The sequence below is a fragment of the Cladophialophora bantiana genome, assembly GCF_000835475.1.
Source record: "Cladophialophora bantiana CBS 173.52 unplaced genomic scaffold supercont1.28, whole genome shotgun sequence".
NCBI lineage: Eukaryota > Fungi > Ascomycota > Eurotiomycetes > Chaetothyriales > Herpotrichiellaceae > Cladophialophora > Cladophialophora bantiana.
In genome coordinates, this window is record NW_015971602.1 from 186,365 (window position 1) to 206,241 (window position 19,877).

The following is a 19,877-nucleotide window of genomic DNA, read 5'->3' on the forward strand; positions in this document are numbered from 1 at the left end:
CGATGCCCCCCAGAGATCCATCCACCTCTGGACCTACGCGATCCACAAACCAGAGCTCCGAGCATGGCGATGGCGTTTTTATCCACCCTCATTCCCTTCGAGAAGGGCAGAACAGGGCCTCTATCTATCTATCTATCTATCTGTCTTCGCCCGGTTATGGCCGGGCAATCGAAACAAAGCAAAAGCACAAAAAGGGGAATGGACAGAGGAGACAGGCAGACAGGCAGACAGATAGACTGGTATTAATATTCATCTTACTAGCGCTCCTCTATCACATGAACACTCAACTGGACTGGTTCATCCCCATTCTTCACTAGTCGCATCTTCATGACGGATGGAATGGAGGGTATATATGTTGTGTGTGCGTCTCTTGTGGTTGTGTTGGGGTATAATCGGTCTTATACAGAGGTTATGAATGGGGTGGCTGTATTCGGAGCGCCGGAGAATGACTATGGGTCATTTTTTCCCATTCATATTCCATTACCAGCGGGTTCTGATGATCCATGAATGGCAGGCCCAACATGCTCTTCACCTTTATTCTTACGTATATCCGCTAGGACCCTTCAGCCATCCTGACGCTCGCAGCGCCACTGGCCAGCGCCGAGCTCCCGCCTGTTCTCTCCAACTCCCTCCTCCTGCTTGCCTTGGCCAACAGCCCTCCAGCTCCATCCTTTTCCTCGGCCTTCTCCTCCTTCTCAATTTTCTTGGCCTTCAACTCTTCTTCAATCTCCTCCCTCCACCCTGTGATGTCCGGCGGGATGTATTTCATCTGCACACTTGGAGCAGTCCGGATTTCGGCCAGTTGGTCCCTCACGTGTCGTATAATCTTTTCAATGTCCTGTTTTGAGTTCGTGTTCTCTCTTCGCCAGCCACCAAGGTTTGGGAAAAGAGTAAAGCCTTCTTTCCGAAAAGCTTCACGGTGCGGCATGTATTCTGGTAACTGCGGGTTGAGAGTGCGATCTGCGCCGATACAGATTGACGTCTCGTGCGCCCACGCCCTCGCGACGTTGCGCGGTGTATAGCCTCCACCTCCCACGACCAATAAAGGGATTTGAAAGGACTTCACGAACGAAACACAATTGCCATGGCCGCGGATGTTTAGATTGAAACACCCAAGACGGTCATGACCAAGAGAATCAGCGCCGCACTGAAGTACAATGGCTGTGGGGTGGTAGGTTTTAATGGTGGGTTCTACGACGCTGCGGAAGAGGTAGTCGTATGTTTCGTCGTCGATGCCGTCACTGAGGGGGACGTTAATGGTAAAGTTTTTCCCTGGATTGTCTGGGTGGATGGGTCCCGTGGATTCGAGCGGACCCGTCCCGGGGAAAAACACCTCCTTGTCGTATTTATGGAAGGAGACACACATGACACGGTCAGTGGACCAGAATGCTTGTTCTACACCATCCCCATGGTGTACGTCAATGTCGATGTACAGGACGCGCGGGTGGTGCCGGAGCAGCTGGAGAACGGCAAGTACGATGTCATTGACGTAACAGAATCCGCTTGCTTCTGCCTTTTTTGCGTGATGCAGTCCGCCAGACCAGTTGATGGCGATGTCGGACTGTCTGTTGCAAAGCTTGCGGGCGGCGTCGATGGAGGCGCCGGCGTAGTTGGAGCAGAATGCGTACAGTCCGTCGAAAATAGGGCAGTCATCTCCGACGCCGAAGATATGGGAAGAGTACCCTTGAGGACCCGTGGCGAGTTCAGGGTACATTTCATAGATGTTTTGAGGAGTGGCAACGCTGAGAAAGTCGACGTATTCATCCTTATGAAATGCGGCGATTTCTTCCCGGGTGGCCGGGCGGGAAACGTAACAGTCCATGGCCGTGTGCATGCCGTAGGAGAGGACGAGCGACTTCGTCAAGGTGAGGCGCCACGGCTTCATTGGGTGGGTTTGACCGAAGTGATGGTTCTCCACTGATGGGTTATAGTGCCATGAGACTCTGTAGCCTTTTGGGCGGGTGACGCCGTTGGCTTCTATCTCGCGTTGAATTTTCTCGGAGAGAGTAAGGGTGGGGGTTTGGTTGGGAGACGAAGGGTCCTGATATTCCTGGACGATTGCCATGATATCGGCGTTGAAGAATATGTGATCGAGAGCTGCGGCGGGAGAGGACTGATAGGAACTCGATTCTGACTAGAGTACATGACGCGACCAACAAAAGTCTGGGGACTTTCCGGCGACGACATACAGCCTTCAGCGACTTCTTTCTAGCGAAATAAGGAGCGCATTGTCTCTGGGGATGTTATATGAACGGTTTGATGTCTGAAGCGTCCCAAGTTATGGAAGCATAGATTCCGAAACGATTTGCAGATAGAAGCCGTCGAAAGAATCATCGAAGGGTCCAGGTTGAGATGGTCGGGGCAAGGCTGACTGAGAATGTGCAATCTTGGTGAAGCTGAAACTTGAAGTGGCGTCAAAGTGGCGCCACTGCCGCTAGCCTGAAGTAGTCTAGCCTCGCGTGCGCTTTGTCGAAGTTGATCTTCCCGTATATGTTTCTCGCCTTCTGCCTTCGCCGCCTTCCGTTTCATTCTATCGCTCATGTGACAGCCACGTCGGATTTCATCAAAAGGACTGTCATATGGAACAATGCAAAAAGCCGTGAAGGAGTGAGATGCAATTAACTTGGGGTTTCGCTGTTCTTGTGGCCTGTTCTCACTGAGAAAACCCCGTCCTTTCAGACGCGGGGACGAGGCCCTATATTTCTTGCCTCCCACTTATCCACTATCTACCGATATAGTTGTGGTTGTCAGAGATGGCGTCAAACGAAGACTGTGCGTCGGTGTTGGAGCAATTCATTCACGATGCCGCCAATTTACCAGCCGAGATCACCCACATGATGGAAGAAATTGAGGCCAAGGACAAGGACCTGCAGAAGCACTTGTCCGTCATCAACCAGAAAGATGCCAACATTCAGAAGCATCTCAGACTCAACGGAATACTCGCCCCCCATCCGAAGGAGAACGAGTTTGCCGATCTAGTCAAGAAGAACTACGACTTATGCCACCAGCTTCAAGATCAGAAAGTCGCGTTGAGTGAAAAGGCTTGTAATCTCTTGGAACGGCAGGTGAAGAAGCTGGACATGAAGATTAGAGAATTGCAGAACGATGGGCAACTTCTGGACGGCCCGCCCTTACCAAGCGTTTTCAACCGCAAGGCTGACGCACCGAGGCCCTTCCTCGATGTACCCGCCAATTTACCCCTACAAAATGCATCTATCAGTGCTCTCAATGCGAATGCACACAGGATCAACGCGCACATGACTGCGACCATGCAGCAGCCCCAGGCGAGACAGCTGCCACAGATTGCCACAGGAAGCGTACCTCTGCAACGGAGCTCGGCACCGGCAACGCCCGCTTCGGCCGTTCAGCAACAGCGTCAACGAGAGCGAGAACATTCTCTGGGTGCTGAGAACAAGCGGCGGAAATTGGGAGTTCCACTCCCGGGCACAACCCTTCCGGCTCAGCCTTCCGGTCTCCGGCAATCTTCACTTGGCCCAGGCACTCCAAAAGCGGGTACTCCTACCGGCACAAGCGCAAGTCGCGCAGGGAGCATGCCTCGATCCACGGGGGCACAGCAATCAGCTGCGCCTACCAAGAAGTCGGGTCTTTCTAAGAAAGTCATCTCACATCAGCAGGTCAATAAGCTCAAGCAAAAGAGCGCGACCAAGGGAAGGCTATCTGCTGGGCGCAAAAAGGGTCAATCACCCTCGGTGCGGGGAGGGCGTGGAGGGACAGCAGCCTCGGAAGATGCAGACTCAGTGTTGTCATCTGCAGATGCCTCCGAGACCGATGCCTCACAATCAAGAGGAAGGCGAGGCACCAAGAAGCAACAACAAGCCGCCTCTGAGGAACCCGACGTTGACATGGGCGAAGAAGAAGAAATGGAAGACGAGGAAGGAGAAGACGACAAACGCTACTGTTTCTGCAACCAGCGCAGTTATGGTGAAATGGTGGCCTGTGAGAACGATGACTGCCCTTATCAATGGTTCCACACAGGCTGCTTGAACATGAAGAAAGTTCCGGATGAGGACGAAGATTGGTATTGTCCAACATGTAGAGAAAAGCCCGAGATTATTGAAAAGGTTAAGATGAAGAAGAAAGCTGGTAGGAAGTAGGTGACAACCTCGACACACTGGCGAGATTCACTTCCAGCAAGCAGCACCACAGCTGCACCAGTCAGACCAGTCTCAATACATAGCCCTATGATGTCTTTCCATGAGCTTTTACCCTTTGCCGCTCCGCGAAAATATTTCTGTTGTGCCTCGTACAGCATGCCACAATGTCGATGACCGATCGGATATAATGCCTGGCTTCGACAGGGGATCCTGCAATGAAAGCAGGCTATGCGATTGGTTGCACAAAAAGCAATGCTTATGGCGGTGCAACCAAAAGACCGCAGCACCATTTGGCGCAATGAGCGGTATTGGTGAAATCCACGATGGCACCTCACCTCGTAGTCCTGGTTGATCAAGATGATCAAATTGACGGGTACACTCTGGTGACTCTGCTGCATACGTACGCAGAGGAAGATCTCCCAAGATCGTCAAGCGGCAGAAATCCTGGCACCGAGCCTGGTTCTGCTGAAGAACTACTGTAGGTAGACAGTAGCTTGCCCTGGTGCCGTCAACCGAAGCACAATTTCCTTTTTTCTTTTCACACGTGGGATTGCAAAGGTCAAAGAAAACTGGTCGCAACTTGGCGGGCTTCGGAAGCGGACTAAAAGAGCGACGGGGAGACGTGCATTATCAGTTTGCAGGGGGGAGACGGAAAGGGGGGTCGATCGCGGAGGTTAGCGAATGAAACGCACCAAGTGGCAGGTCGATGGGTGGCGATGGCGGTGTTTCCAGCTTGCTTGATGTCCGTCAGAACTCGGCTGGGGAGGTACTTAGTAGGCGAAACAGGGCACGTTCAAGAACTGCGGGTGGGCCGACGATGCAGCTAGTGGACGTCACCGGGGCCTAAACGAAGCCAAGGCAGGCATCACTAGCCCAAGGCAAGCCCCCAAGCCCCCCCAACCAAGCACCCGGCACGCAGCACACCGCACGCTGCGCTCTGCACTGCAAGCTGAAAAAGTCACTTAAACCTTAATCTGGAGCTCTCCGCATCTCCGTCACTCGTCACCAGCCGCTGCTGTGTCCAGCAAGAATCAGGTCAGAGCATTGGCCGACCTTCTTTCCTCACAGGCTCACCACGTCCATTCCCTTTTCCCTTCTTCCTTCTCCTCTGTGGCAGAGACTGAGTTGCACAAGCGACTGCAAAGCCTGTCTCGCATACTTATCCCCCGTCCTCAGACCCGTTTCTCCCTCTCTCCCCATGCCCACCGAAAGCTAGAGCAGCTCGGACCAGGGTCGGTTGATCGTCCTCACCCAATCACCATGAGCTCCGAGAGAGAAAAGAACGAGCTCAAGTCCCAAGGCGCCGTCGAGGCTGCTCGCGACCCCAACAGCTCTGTCACCGGCGACGATGCTGAGCGAGTCATTTTAGACGAGAGCAGGAAGGCAGGTTCTGCGGTGCTGCATTTTGATCCGAATGCCTCGCCAGAAGAAAAGGCCGCGCAAGCCAGATCGGTAAGATTTGTTTTCCCCAACTCGCGGCAAAACCATACCACTGACCTGCCACCAAGCGGCTGAACGATACCCATCGCCCACCCAAGGGCGTCGGAGTGGTGACTGATGTAGTAAGTAATATTATTCTCAAGCCTCTCCCTCTCTCCACCGCTGACTGATAAAATGTGATAGGACAATGGAAAGCCTGCCCCGTACGATCTGCCTCCGCCCGAATCCATTACCGCTGCCGCGAAAGTAGAAGCCCCTACGGACCAGGCTGGCGCGGCAAATGGAGTGGCCCCAGAAGAAGAACAAGAATGGTCCAAGGTCGGGTGGGCTCCGCGCTTCGGATCTGGTGAGACCGAAGAAGACAAAGAAGAAGGCAACCTATTAGACCACCAGACGGCCCTCGAGGGGAGGCTGGATGAGAAGTTCTTTGGTGGTTAGTATACCTGTGCCTTCAAGATACATGGCCGCGTCTCTAAGAATTCCAGATTGGTATCATAACACGGCCGTCATCATATTTGCCTGTATAGCATCATGGCTCGTTGCAACCCTCGGTGGTGGCCTGGCATGGGTCCTCATCATCATGACCACTTGCGGCACATACTACAGAACCTCCATTAGACGGGTGAGACGAAACTTCAGAGACGACATCACTCGCGAACTGGCCAAAGCACGTCTAGAGACCGACACCGAAAGCCTGGAATGGATGAACAGCTTCCTGGTCAAGTTCTGGCCCATCTATGCTCCCCAGCTGGCCAAAGCCATCATCATGTCGGTGGACCAGGTTCTGAGTACCTCTACGCCGGCGTTCCTCGACAGTATGAGACTCGAGACTTTCATCCTGGGTACCAAACCGCCTCGCATTGAGCATGTCAAGACCTACCCGAGAGCCGAGGACGACGTTGTCCTGATGGACTGGAAGTTCAGCTTTACTCCAACAGACACCATGGATATGACTGCTCGCCAGCTCAAGACAAAAATCAACCCGAAAGTCGTCCTGGAAATTCGAATCGGCAAAGGGGTTGTCAGCAAATCAATGAAGGTCATCGTCGAAGACTTCGAGTTCTCGGGCTTGATGCGGGTCAAAATGAAGCTGCAAATTCCCTACCCGCACATTGAGCGCGTAGACATTTGTTTCCTCGGTCGACCGACGATTGACTATGTCTGCAAGCCTCTAGGGGGAGAAACATTCGGCTTCGACATCAATTTCATCCCTGGACTGGAGAGCTTCATTAAAGAACAGATCCACGGCAATCTTGCACCGATCATGTACGAGCCGAATGTGTTCCCCATCGAGGTGGCCAAACTGCTATCGGGCAACCCCATCGACTTGGCCATTGGTGTTGTTGCCGTTACCATTCACAACGCCAATGGATTGAAGAATCCTGACAAATTCTCGGGCACGCCAGACCCGTACATTATTGTCTCACTGAACAGCGCCAAGGAACTTGCTCGTACCAAAACAATGCACGAAGACCACAACCCTCGCTGGAACGAGACCTTGTACATCATCATCACGAATCTCACGGATTCCCTTACCCTACAAGTTTACGATTACAATGATGTGCGCAAAGACAAGCACCTCGGCACCGCCACGTTCGCACTGGACCGACTGGAAGGCGCCGCCGAGCACGAAAATCTGACGCTTGATGTCCTTGCGAACGGGAAGCACCGTGGAGTGGTCCATTGTGATGTTCGTTTCTTTCCTGTCTTGGAACCGGAGAAGCTCCAGACTGGGGAGATTTTACCACCGCCGGAATCAAATACAGGCATTGCAAGAATCACCATCGAACAAGCCAAGGATCTGGACGGAAGCAAGAGTTTGGTCGGGACTTTGGATCCTTACGCTGTGCTTCTGCTGAATGGCAAGGAAATTCATGTCACCAACAAGCTCAAGCACACCAACAACCCCGTCTTTTCGGACAATACCAAGTCAGTCCTCATCACGGATCGTAAGAGAGCTAGGATCGGATTGGCGATTAAAGATAATCGCGACCTTGCCACTGATCCAATCTTGGGCACTTTCCAAATCAAACTGGACGATATGCTCAAACTTGTAGACAAAGGTCAAGAGTGGTTCACTTTGCACGGGACGACGACCGGAAAAGCTAAGATGATGCTCGAGTGGAAACCGGTTGCATTGAAGGGCGCCACTGGATCTGGCGGCTACATCACTCCAGTTGGTGTGATGCGCATTCACATTCAAAGTGCAAAGAATCTTCGGAATTACGAGACAATGGGCAAATCGGACCCTTACGCCAGGGTCTTGCTGTCAAGTATCCCCAAGGGTCGGACAGTAACGTATCAGAACGAACTGAATCCTACTTGGGATGAGGTCATATATGTTCCGATGCATACACCCTCCGAGCGGCTGATACTTGAGGTAATGGACGAAGAGAAACTTGGAAAAGACCGATCTCTGGGCTTGGTCCAAATTGCTGCTTCAGACTACATGAAAGAGGCCGAGGAAGGTGGATATGAAGTCCATGACACCAAGACCGTACTGTCTGAAGGGTTGCGGATGGGAGGTGCAGGCGAAGCGAAGGGCACCATCAACTACACCGTTTCATTTTTTCCGACTTTGAATGTGATAGATCCAGAAGAGGAAGAGGAAGAGCAAAAGGCCCAAGCGGCCCTTGAAGCGCCTGGAGCGCCCGCTGGAACACCAACCCACAGCAAGAAATCATCCCTTGATGTCAAGTCCTCAACTGAGATAGCAAGGCCTAGTGTCGACGGCCGGAAGAGTTTGGAGACTGCTGGCAGGCTTGGCGCTTTGACAAACGGAGCCGCGTCTATCAACAGCTCCATTGCTTCGGCCAAAAAGCAGGCACCCAAAATCAAGATCACCCCAGAGGATCTCCACAAATACGGTATGTCCCTTTGCGCTATACTGTGGTCACGGCTAATTACGACTAGAATCCGGTCTCATCGTCTTCAACATCATCGAAGGACATTTCGCTCGAACTGACGTGAGGCTCGAGGTGTTGATGGACGACCAGGCTTTCCCGGCATATACGTCATCAAAAATTCGAGACAGAGACCACCACTTCGGTGAGACCGGCGATGCCATGGTTCGTGAAATTGAAATGTCTCGAATCACACTCCGGTTGACCGAAAAGGTCGACCGGACCGGCAAGGGAGACGAGGACGATATCATTGCTAAGTTGGCTGGCCCTACTCTCCCTACTTTACAACAGTGCTTGTACAAGCCCACCGAACTTACAATGAGGAGCAACACTGGGGCCATAAACAAAGTGGTGGTCAGTCTGAAATATCTGCCCGTGAAAATGCAGCTTGACCCCAGCGAGAGCATCAACAATATGGGCACTCTCCGAGTCGACGTGATGGATGCGGCCGATCTTCCGTCGGCCGATCGCAATGGCTACAGTGATCCCTACTGCAAATTCAGGTTGAATGGCAAAGAAGTGTACAAGACCAAGATTCAGAAGAAGACCCTCCATCCTGCCTGGAATGAATTTTTTGAGGTGCAGATCCCGTCTCGCACAGCAGCCGATTTCAAGGTCGACGTTATGGATTGGGATTTCGGTGACAAAGCCGACCATTTGGGCTCTGCAACGCTGAACTTGCAAGTTCTGGAACCTTTCCAACCACAAGAGCTCTCTTATGCGCTTGACGGAAAGTCAGGGGTTCTTCGGCTTAGAATGTTGTTCAAGCCCGACTACGTTACGCGGGTGCGCCAAGGGACGTCGACCTTCTCAGGCACCTTTGCACCCGCAGGAAAGGTAATTGGTGCACCCGTCAGGGGTGTCGGTAAGGTGGGCGGCGGTGTCGTAAAGGGAGCTTCATTCATCAAACACGGCTTAACTAGAGGGCGAAGCAGCAAGGAAGATGCACCATCAACCACTACCAACGGAATGCTAGAGACTGCGGACACCACCCTGACGCCAACGATGACCCCGGCCAAAGCCTCTCCCCTGGTCGATGGAAGTGCGTCTCCTGTGACCCCCCTCACGCCATCACCTATGATGCACTCGCGCAGCAAGAGCAATCACTCGACCATAACGGCTCACAAAGGGGGTGAGATGGGAACAGCAAGTTTCATTGTCGTCTCGGCCACCGGATACCCTCCTAAAGCCGATGTTCAGGTTGTCATTAAGATGGTGGGATCCAAAGGGGCCAAAGAAGTGCACAAGACCAAGGCCATCAAGTCATCCTCAGGGACAGTGGAATATGACGCGAGCCACGAAAATTTCAAGGTGCCGTGTTCGGCGGACACACAGTTTCAGTTGCAAGTGCGAGATCACGACATGCTCCGATCCAAGGACCTCGGCGAGGGCCTGTTCTTTGTGTCTGACCAGGGCGGGGGATCTGATCAAGTTGTCAAGGCCGGATCAGGCACCGTCACGATCCGCAGCAGTTTCGCAGCTAGCAACGGAGTTGCATCCGAAAATCTCAGGCCGGTTACGAGCGGCGGACGGGACAGCCCGGACTCGAAGCGAGACGGACGACGAAGTTTCTTTTCGCGGAGAGATGTCAGTGGCAAACACGAAGGATCCTGAATAGATCAGGGAAATGGTTGGCGAGGCGTCCGAATTATCGTGTTTCAGGGGGGAGCGTTCTTTGGGAAGGGAATGAGGCGAGGCGGCCGAGCAAAGACGGTTCTTGCGAACCGTATGCCTAGGAAGCCGGACAGTTCCTTGTGCTTCTCCCTAGATTATTTCTTGTGCTTGCTTCAGAGATACCAGATATTGTTTTTAATTGCGCGGCTCACAGCCTGCGAGGACCGGGTAGGCCACTGATCAAAAGGCTCAACAAAGGAAAACAGTGCACAAAACGGAGGTATATCAACGGAATACGATGCATGTTTCGAGATGGTCAATATCATGGCTTCCCTACGTCCTCTCTCTTGGCCGGCTCTTTGCATGCGCATTCCTTCCGACTTGTGCCCACGTTATGCGGTCGCAGACGTGTACTTTTCAGGGTCATTTGTATAGTTGTGCACACACGCACACGCACACGCAATGTCATGAGTAACTGCAGGGCTGCCTAAAGAAAGGGGATCCGAAGTCGCACGTCGAGCCGCAATTGACAGCGATTGGCCGGCGATCTGTTCTTGGAGGCAAATATTTATCGGCGCAGTCCCTGATTGCAGCGGAAACAGAATCCTCGACGGCAGTTAGTGAGGCTAACCACCACATGAAAGAGCTTCAGACGCCAACACGCATCAAGCGCTGGGTTCGTCTTTTTGGAAACAGGATGCAACCTGTTCTGTCCACGTACTGAGGCAGTTGCGTTTTTTTCTTTGGTTTTGTTTTTTTTTTTTTTTTTACTTTTTCTCCCCAGCAGTTATTCTTGATCGATCTGGATCTCAAAAGGAGAAATTCGTCTGAAGGATGGAGGCGCCGGCAGGAAACGAGCCAGTCCGGCGAAACACGCAATTTTGGCGGTCCCTCTAGACCAGAGTAGGCGAAGATATGGGAGGTGTGGCGTCGTGGTCGGAGCTTTGGGCTGTGGCGGACTTGGGAGAGCAGAGAGGGGCGGACGTGGGCGGTCAGAGTTTTGGTGGGATGACGGACGGGGGATTGTCATCTAGATCGTCGCAGGGCTTGGATAGACGGGAAAATGACGCTTCTCGATCGATCGATACTACCTTGATAGAGGGTCAGAGCCCAACAAAATCGAGGGTTGTCGGAGGTAGATAGAAGTGCATATATTTACGAGGGAGACGCGAGGAGGGAGAGGAGGGAGAGGGAGACGGTTACTCGGTCCAGAAGCGTCCACATCGACCACAAAGACATATTTTGACAAGAGTTGACTCGGTGAGTGGTGAATCTTGACCGCCAGATAAACTATCCACGCCCATCCCCAATTGCTACTGTACCTACACCCGCGCTGTCCTCTGGTTTTCTCTGCATGGAGCCCAAGAGCAGCCCACGCACCCACCTTTGGAGCTTCTCACCCGCTGGTTATTATTTGCTGCGTTGCTCCCATCCAGCTGCACAACTACATCACGCCCGGTCAGGGTCTTGTCTATCCACATCTGTCCACACCAAAGGCTCGCCCACAGCACATGCAGGTGATGAAATGTCTGGGTCGCCTTGACCGTCTGTTGTGCCAGAGGAGCCATAGGAGCCATGGGTTGCCAGAGCTCTCGCTAAGGCTTGCTGTTTGCATTTTTACCTCTTACTTTATCCCACCATCTCCAAGTTTTGCATCACCGCTCTGTCCGACCTTTTTTTCTCCTTCTCTTCACTTTGCCCTCACCTTGACCTCAAATCCATCAACTTGGCGCTAATTTGTCTGCAGAGCTCAAGAAGCAGCTCAGTCCTTCCCAGATTGATCTGAGACTGTCTGCAGATCAAATCCCGCTCCTCCACCTGGTTTCATCTCGTCTCCTACGGTGCAGCAGCATCAGAAGCGAGAACAACAGCGACAGCGACCGCTACAGCCACAGCCATGGCCTCCAAAGCAATCCCATCTCATCTCCGGCCCCACGGAGCATCTGCCAATGGCTCCAACGGCCCAGCCCCGGCGGAAAAGAGACATCATGGCAAGACACAGTCTCATGTGGTGAGCAACACATTTCTTGATTGCTGTTCCTGCGCTTCGTATCACATCACTTCCAGCCAGTGTCGGACATGCCAATGACACTTCTCCTCCCACGGCGCACGGACCTTCTCTCGCATACCCCGGAAACCCGTTTTGGTCGCCCGCCGACACGTCTGCAGATAAATCCTGCGAGATCACGGTGCTGGTTCATCCGGTCCATGTTGAAATGGGACGTCCACCACTGTTTGGGACTCGTCATCTCCATATATGGTGCACCTTGCCCTGCTGCCCTTGAAAGTCCCCTTGAACCGTTCTTTGCTTGTGCCACTTTTCTTTTTGGACTTCTGCACCTTCCCTTGTTCAAAATGCCGCTACTGGAACCTCCAGCGCCGATTGAGTTGCTCACCTCTTCTCTTTCTCCCACCCGCACCCATCATCAGTCAGAGCCTCTGCTAATCAAATCCCCCGCCATGCAGGCCTTTGAGAACACCTCGACCAATGTGGCTGCCAGCCAAATGCGCAATGCCCTCAACAACCTTGCAGACACGGTGAAAGACCCGGCCGAAAAGAAGAGATTCGAGGCAGAAATGGACAACTTTTTCTCCCTGTTCAGAAGATACCTCAATGACCGAGCCAAGGGCAACACCATTGACTGGGCAAAAATCAATCCTCCCAATCCCGATCAGGTCGTGGCCTACGATGAGCTCCCCAACAGTGACGCAGTCGAGTTCTTGAACAAGCTCGCAGTCGTCAAGCTCAATGGTGGTCTGGGTACTTCGATGGGCTGCGTCGGCCCCAAATCCGTCATTGAGGTCAGAGATGGCATGTCCTTCCTCGATCTTTCGGTCCGCCAGATCGAGTACCTCAACCGTACCTACGACGTGAACGTCCCATTTGTTTTGATGAACAGCTTCAACACCGACGAAGACACTGCATCCATCATCAAGAAATACGAAGGCCATAACATTGACATCCTCACGTTCAACCAATCTCGATACCCCCGGGTGTTGAAGGACTCCCTGCTGCCGGCACCCAAATCATATGACTCTCAATTGTCCGACTGGTATCCTCCGGGCCACGGTGACGTCTTTGAGAGTCTCTACAACAGTGGCATTCTTGACCAGCTCCTGGACCGCGGTATTGAGATTATTTTCTTGTCCAATGCCGACAACCTGGGCGCCGTGGTGGATCTACGCATCTTACAGCACATGGTCGAGACCAAGGCTGAGTACATCATGGAATTGACCGACAAGACCAAGGCCGACGTCAAGGGTGGTACCATCATCGACTACGAGGGCCGCGCGCGACTACTGGAAATTGCCCAAGTCCCCAAGCAATATGTCAACGAGTTCAAGTCGATTAAAAAGTTCAAGTACTTCAACACCAACAACATCTGGATGAACCTGCGCGCGGTCAAGCGGGTGGTTGAAAACAACGAGTTGGAAATGGAAATCATCCCTAACGAGAAGTCAATTCCGGCCGATAAGAAGGGCGAGGCTGACATTTCCATCATCCAACTCGAGACTGCTGTCGGCGCTGCGATCAAGCACTTCAAAAACTCGCACGGCGTCAATGTCCCGCGACGACGGTTTTTGCCGGTCAAGACTTGCTCGGATCTGATGTTGGTCAAATCTAACCTGTACACCTTGTCGCATGGCCAGTTGGTCATGGACCCCAACCGATTCGGGCCTGCACCCTTGATCAAATTGGGCAGCGATTTCAAGAAGGTTGCGCAGTTCCAGAAGAGGATCAGCAGCATTCCCAACATTGTCGAGCTCGATCATTTGACGGTTACTGGCGATGTCAACTTTGGCCGCGGAATCGTCCTCAAGGGTGAGTTCTCTATACACGACGCGCATTTTTGATCGACTTGGCATTACTGACGATTTTAACTACAGGAACCGTCATCATTGTGGCTACCGAGAACAGCACCATCGACATTCCACCCGGTTCGATCTTGGAGAACGTGGTGGTGCAGGGATCGTTGAGACTGCTTGAGCACTAGATGAGTGTTGTGTCGGCGTGCATTTCCTACGGTACAGATGTTGCATTGGACGACCATCATGCTTCGACAATATGTACAATGACATAGCGATTGTGGGGTTTTGCATGGTGAGGGGGCGATGCTGAGACGAGAGATGATCTCATCCTCCTACTTCCCAAGAGGGCGAGGCCAAGACAGAATTCTCGAGCAGAAAGCGGAAACAGAATGACTTGGGCCAATGGGTTTGGCAGGTGGCTTCGTAGCTCATACCAATGGCCGGGTAGTCTCATGGCATTGATTCATGGAAGGAGGCTGTAGGGAGTGTTCTTTATGTGCTAGACTGGGGGCGAGGTACTAATTGGTAATTCACAACAAAGACAACGAGAGCACTGACATGAACAGTGTGATGTCATTGACTTTAAGAGTGTGGGGAAGTTAAACTGGCGATCTGGTATCCGGCCCCTTTTTCTCTGGAGCGTGTTTCTCCGCGTCAATGATTAAGTCCCGGAGAAACTATGTCGCTCCGATTTTTCCGTGGTTTCTTTTTCTCCGGGACGAGGCGGCAATCATTTGAACATCAGGGATCCTTGGCTTATTATGTAGAGGCGGCAGTGAATCCCTGTTCCCTTCTCTTGTCCCGCCTGTTTAGGGGGATGCTTATCTTGGCATCTTCTTTGTCCCAACGAAAATTCTCGGACTGCGTTGTTTGCATCTAATCTGTCTGAAGCAAAGGGCCTGGACCGTCGCTGACACCCAGACCGGGCGGGCGATAGAGAGGAAACGGAAGAGAAAGGGTATCAGTGAGGGAAAAAATCCTCGTGTGGAGGAGGAAGGGAGAAAAAGCGAGCGGTATCAAAAAACGAGGGGGGAGAATAAGTCAGGTACGGTAGACTGAGTAAAGAGAGAAGAAAGGAGAAGGAAAAGGGAGGGGAAGGCAGATATTGTAGCTTAGAGAGAACATTCAAAAGAATAAGCAAGGGAAGGAAAAGCAAAAGAAGGACCTCTGGGGCGAAGAGAGGAAAGAGAGTCAAAAGGGGACGACGAAAAGGAAGAAACAAGACACTCTGGGACTCGGTCTTGTCGTTGATATACAACACTACGCCATACGCCATCACACGACACCTAAAGTGACGACACTACACAACACTAACGACCACGCACGGTCGAACTCCAAGAGAGAGAAGGACCCTCTGAAAAGGGAATACCGACCGACTATCTTTTGGCGGTTCTTTGGTTATCTGGTCGGGTCGATTGGTCGGGGGTTTCGTGTGTGTGACAAAGACTTTGGAGACGGCACACCAGCAGCACCACCACCACCGGGAAGCAAGCGAGTGGGCAAAAGAGTGAGCAAAAGGGCGAACGAGCAAACATGTCCTCAACACCGGCGCCACACACCACCGGCGCCGCCCAACAAAATCCCCTTGCTCCCGACGCAATGACAGCCCCAGCCACCGACCGGGGAGAGGGAACGGGGACAGGAACATTCACGCTCCTCCTCTTCGCCGCAGCCAGCACCTTCACAGGCGGTCTGGAGACGCTGCACCTGCGCGCCCCCACGACCCTGGGAGCTGTCTTCCGCACTCTCGAGACGCGATTCCCCGGCATAAGCCACGCCGTGCTCCGCAGCGCGGCGGTGACGGTGAATTTGGAGTATGTCGATTTCGACCCCGACGAGGTCGAGGGCGGTGATGAGAGAGATGGGGAGGGCGAGGGTGAGAGCAAGACGGGGATGGATCTGGTGATTAATCCGGGCGATGAGGTTGGGATTATACCGCCTGTGAGCAGTGGGTAAGTCTTTCATATCTGGCGTAGGCACATACATACCTAGGTAGGGTAGCTGGGTACGAGGATTGCTCCAGACCCATGAAGAGGACAAATCCAGACCGAGAGACGGGGAAGACAAGCTGTTTCCCTCATGTATTGTATCTTCATTGTTCGTTGCCTGCTCGCCATCCATCTCCATGTCTCCACATGTCACATTCCGCATACGTGGCCAACCCACGGCTAATATTACCTAGTCTTTCAACAGATACTCAGCCTGGCGCCTGGCTGCTTCCTTACGGGCTCCAACAGCAAAATCTCGGCCCTACATGATTTCCCTTCAAACCTCCAGTGCAATGTTCACACCTCAGTCAATGATGATAAAGACATCATCGTCCTCTTTAGGGTCAGATTGTCCTTCCCAAGCCTCACCATCTCCTTCTTCAGGACCAAACTCCGAATCGTCATCTGCGTAAGCTGTTATTTCGTGGCGACACTGTTCAGTCGCTGACGCAATCTCTGGCTCAAGGCATCCTCAGCACACCTCGTCGTTGCGCAATATGCATACCCTAGACGCACCCACTGTCTGCGTTGCTATACAGGTCGCAGCCAACCTAGCTGGCCAGTTTTTGTGTGCTCGGAATATGCCCACAGTATCTGGGGGGTCTAACAGCTCCTCAAAGTTGTCGATACCGGTGGACTCCGCCTGGAACCGCCACTGTCTACCCCTGCACGAGCACCCATCGTTTGTATATGAAAGGTGGCCTCGGGCTTCAAGAGCTGAGACTCTGTCGATGTCTCCATACCAGCGACCTCTGTCGTGTACCGATACAATCGCTTCGAGCCGGAAAATATCCTGATCGATATTGCCGACAATCTCGCTGGCCAGAACAATGGGCACCTTCCATTCCGCCGGCGAAAGGTGCAGCGAAGTTCCACGGAAGTTATCTTCTCGTCTGTTATCGTACGGGGCATGTTCTCCTGCTCGAAAGTCCCTTGTCTGCTCCTTGACCATCACAGTTTCTGGGCTGACCAGGATAGAAATCCCAGGTCGGCCAAGATTGCCGACAATCCTCCGAACTGCATACCCGGGTAAGTGTCGTGACGGGTCCGAAAGGAGCGATTCTGCAACGAAGATGGAGTTGCCGGTAGCTATTGCAAATGCACGGTCGAATAAGGAGGTATCAATTGAGATGCCTCTCGCTTCCATCATGCAAATTCTAGCTAGTGCATCCGTTCTTGAGATCTCGTTCCAATGACGCCACCTCCCACTCAGAATGTCCCTAACTAGAGCGGGCTCGAAGAAATCGAATTGCTTCTCCGCGGTTTTGATGGGAAACGTTGCAGAGGGGAACTGTGCATAAAGCTGCGACATTACCGCTAAGCAATGAAGAGATCTGATGGTGGTGTATGCGGCTGGTGCGTATTCCTCTCCCCCATGGAATGTCCTTCTCCTTCTGAAAGACGTCAAGTCTGAAAAGTCAGTTCTAGAACTACCCGCTACAACGCACAGCGCATCACCGGGAGATATCAAACCCAACTCACACCACTTCTTCAAAAATAAGCGACTCTGCCACCGACCGTGCATGGAACTTTTGCGGTTTACATCCGTCAGTTGCAGCGCGTTGATCCAGCGGCCAGGTGTAGGGAGTGGCGGTAGCTAAAACAACCACCTCCGTGTCTGCAATTGTCTTGCAGTACCGAATGACGGAGAATGTTACAAAGCGGGAGCTTTCCGCTACTGATCGGAGAGATTGAAGGTATTCTTCTAACCCAGAAGGTGTTGCCAGACCACGCGTAACGTAGTATGGAATGCATAACCCGAAAAAAGGTCTGTTTTCAAATTCCATCCGAGAACCTCCGAGAAGGTATTTGCAGCGCCTGCGACCGTAACGAACGAGTTCCTCATAGTCCGCGGATTCATTCTCAGACCGGTTCACCAGCAGGCTTGACGCCCTTACCAGAGGTTGTAACCAGGTGAAGAACCGGTCATACTCGGCCAATGGCATATTGCTATAATGTCTGTGCAGCAGACTGTCGACGGCAGCAAACCAGGAGGCAAGGTCATTTGTGATGCTGACCGGCAGATGCCAGTGCGCAAGTAAAGATCCAAACGCAATAAGGCAAAGTTCCGTCCATTTTGGTCATGATCCGTCTGAACACTGACCGGCTCACCATAGTATCTGAGATGAGAAAGAGCCAGGGACCATTGAAACCCTGGAGATGCTTCACCGGTGTCTGTAAGCGATAAACCCACGGTCATAGGACAGAGGGAGGATACAATGGGTCCTAGAAGATCACCTTTTTGGTCTTTGAGGACAGGACGATGAGATCAGAGTACAGGTGCCAGGCTGACAAAGTCAGCAAGACGGAGCTGTCAGTAGCATTCTGCTGTTTCCCTTCTAGTAGAGCTTCGAAACCTTTGATTGCTCCATCCCAGGCATTGATGATCTTTGCGTATGTGTTTTTGCCAACGCTGACCGATAGAGTAGTGAGGTTGTCCAAGATCAGGGTAAGTCGCTTCAATTTTTTTGACCATTACCTGGTCAGCAGTGATGAGCCAAGCTCGGACACTTGCATCGAAGGTGGCCAAGTCTTCGCGTAATATCCTTTGGTGAGCTGCAACAACTGTCTCGTTCATGGCGAATCCCGTTGATTGCGCGGTCGCGAGCACTTTCCTCCTGGCGGATTACCACTATTTCTACCCAAAAGGCGACGCTCAGTTTGGGATCGTCGAACTTTCTAGCCCACAAGCATGCCAACAACAACACCGCAAATGATGCAGAGCCTGACGTCGCAGCTGCCCAGATAGAGGTAGCATCTGCGCCGACAGAATCTTTGAACGGACGACTTCGAGCGTACCCGTGGGATTCGCATCAGGAGAATTGATGATCTCTGAGACTCTTTGACCGAAAGCTTGAAGGAGCTTGGGAGCATTTGGGGCAATTTGAGAGAACAATGCACCGAGCAAACGAGCGGTCTGATGGCGAGATCCCACCTCAGCTATTTGTCGTCACTGAAGTGATAACGCAGAACCAAGAGGATGGAACTCAGCGGGTGCCTCAAGCTTGACCAGAGAATAGCAAAGGTTCAGGCGGGCCAGTGGAAAGGAATTTTCGTTAGTTCCAGATACCACAGCATTGGTCACTTTTCCAAACATTTGACACATTTCGATTGCTATGGAGAAGCCTCCGTCGTCCTGTGCTTTTTTAGGAGATGAGGAAGCCTTCTTCATGAGAGAAAGGTGCGCTGTGAGGCTGGATGGAGTCAATCAGGCAGCATACCACGTTGGCAGACAGCTGGCACACACGTGCATTGCAAGGCGGAGTCGCTAGGCGTTTGAGGCTGGAACAATGCATACTGCGGGCAAGCAGCGATTTGGCTGCATCGGACCAGGGGCGCTGCAGGAGGTCACGCTGGTCGCGCCTCCTTCTCGTCGGTTGTCCGTGAAGACAAATCAGGTGTGCAGCACTTTTCGCCACGGTTCTTGGGCTGAGTGAGGGATCAATGCCCACAGCCTGACTTTTCGACAGGTGTCCATGGCAGAGTCTAGTATGGGCGAGTCCGGTAAAGACAAGCAGATACGAGATGAAATGCAGAAGCAGGTAAATACCCAGTATTGATGAGGGAGAAGATGAAAGGAGTGCAAAGCGACCGGATAGGCAGGTTCCACGGCGTCACACGTGACCGTGTTCCTCATTCCCCTTGGTCAGGGCGACGAGGTATGCCGGAGGGAAGAAATCAATTAAAGGCATCCTGGATGAATGTATCCGAGGATGGAGATGCACAGGCAATTGAACAGGAAGACATGATGGCTGGATGATGGAATCAGCAGAGTAGCTTGGCAGTACGCACAGGGTACCATTAGGCCATCCGGGTCCTCTCATCGCCTGCGCCTCGAATGCGGGCCGACGATGAACACGACGCAGGTACGCGACACGCACTCGGCGGCTCCACGGCCTCATTCCTCCCACTGACCCTGTCCATACCTGTATTACGGGATCACAGTCGAAGCGAGAGACCCTCACCCTCCACAGCCCCCTCTTGTGGCATTGGCCCGATTCGCACTC

At 52.6% G+C, this 19,877-nt stretch overlaps 7 protein-coding genes across 7 annotated transcripts; 4 read left to right on the plus strand and 3 right to left on the minus strand.

Moving 5' to 3' along the window:
• Nucleotides 1-553: 553 nt before the first annotated feature.
• Z519_12356 (uncharacterized protein) lies at nucleotides 554-2,065 on the minus strand (the record flags this gene model as incomplete). The annotated part of the gene is made up of 1 exon (XM_016770062.1): nucleotides 554-2,065. One exon carries the CDS (start codon nucleotides 2,063-2,065, stop codon nucleotides 554-556), a length of 1,512 nt encoding a protein of 503 aa, XP_016613728.1.
• Nucleotides 2,066-2,753: 688 nt separating this feature from the next.
• On the plus strand, nucleotides 2,754-4,115 carry Z519_12357 (uncharacterized protein; the record flags this gene model as incomplete). The annotated part of the gene is made up of 1 exon (XM_016770063.1): nucleotides 2,754-4,115. The coding sequence occupies one exon, from the start codon at nucleotides 2,754-2,756 to the stop codon at nucleotides 4,113-4,115; it is 1,362 nt and encodes a 453-aa protein (XP_016613729.1).
• A 1,260-nt stretch (nucleotides 4,116-5,375) lies between these two features.
• Z519_12358 (uncharacterized protein) lies at nucleotides 5,376-10,072 on the plus strand (the record flags this gene model as incomplete). The annotated part of the gene is made up of 5 exons (XM_016770064.1): nucleotides 5,376-5,567; nucleotides 5,624-5,677; nucleotides 5,739-5,988; nucleotides 6,041-8,422; nucleotides 8,469-10,072. 5 exons carry the CDS (start codon nucleotides 5,376-5,378, stop codon nucleotides 10,070-10,072), a joined length of 4,482 nt encoding a protein of 1,493 aa, XP_016613730.1.
• A 2,355-nt stretch (nucleotides 10,073-12,427) lies between these two features.
• On the plus strand, nucleotides 12,428-14,067 carry Z519_12359 (uncharacterized protein; the record flags this gene model as incomplete). Its single annotated transcript, XM_016770065.1, has 2 exons — nucleotides 12,428-13,895; nucleotides 13,961-14,067. 2 exons carry the CDS (start codon nucleotides 12,428-12,430, stop codon nucleotides 14,065-14,067), a joined length of 1,575 nt encoding a protein of 524 aa, XP_016613731.1.
• Nucleotides 14,068-15,415: 1,348 nt separating this feature from the next.
• On the plus strand, nucleotides 15,416-15,838 carry Z519_12360 (uncharacterized protein; the record flags this gene model as incomplete). The annotated part of the gene is made up of 1 exon (XM_016770066.1): nucleotides 15,416-15,838. One exon carries the CDS (start codon nucleotides 15,416-15,418, stop codon nucleotides 15,836-15,838), a length of 423 nt encoding a protein of 140 aa, XP_016613732.1.
• Nucleotides 15,839-16,174: 336 nt separating this feature from the next.
• On the minus strand, nucleotides 16,175-17,182 carry Z519_12361 (uncharacterized protein; the record flags this gene model as incomplete). The annotated part of the gene is made up of 2 exons (XM_016770067.1): nucleotides 16,175-16,326; nucleotides 16,387-17,182. The coding sequence occupies 2 exons, from the start codon at nucleotides 17,180-17,182 to the stop codon at nucleotides 16,175-16,177; spliced, it is 948 nt and encodes a 315-aa protein (XP_016613733.1).
• Nucleotides 17,183-17,348: 166 nt separating this feature from the next.
• Nucleotides 17,349-18,070, minus strand: Z519_12362 (uncharacterized protein; the record flags this gene model as incomplete). The annotated part of the gene is made up of 2 exons (XM_016770068.1): nucleotides 17,349-17,820; nucleotides 17,889-18,070. 2 exons carry the CDS (start codon nucleotides 18,068-18,070, stop codon nucleotides 17,349-17,351), a joined length of 654 nt encoding a protein of 217 aa, XP_016613734.1.
• Nucleotides 18,071-19,877: the final 1,807 nt, after the last annotated feature.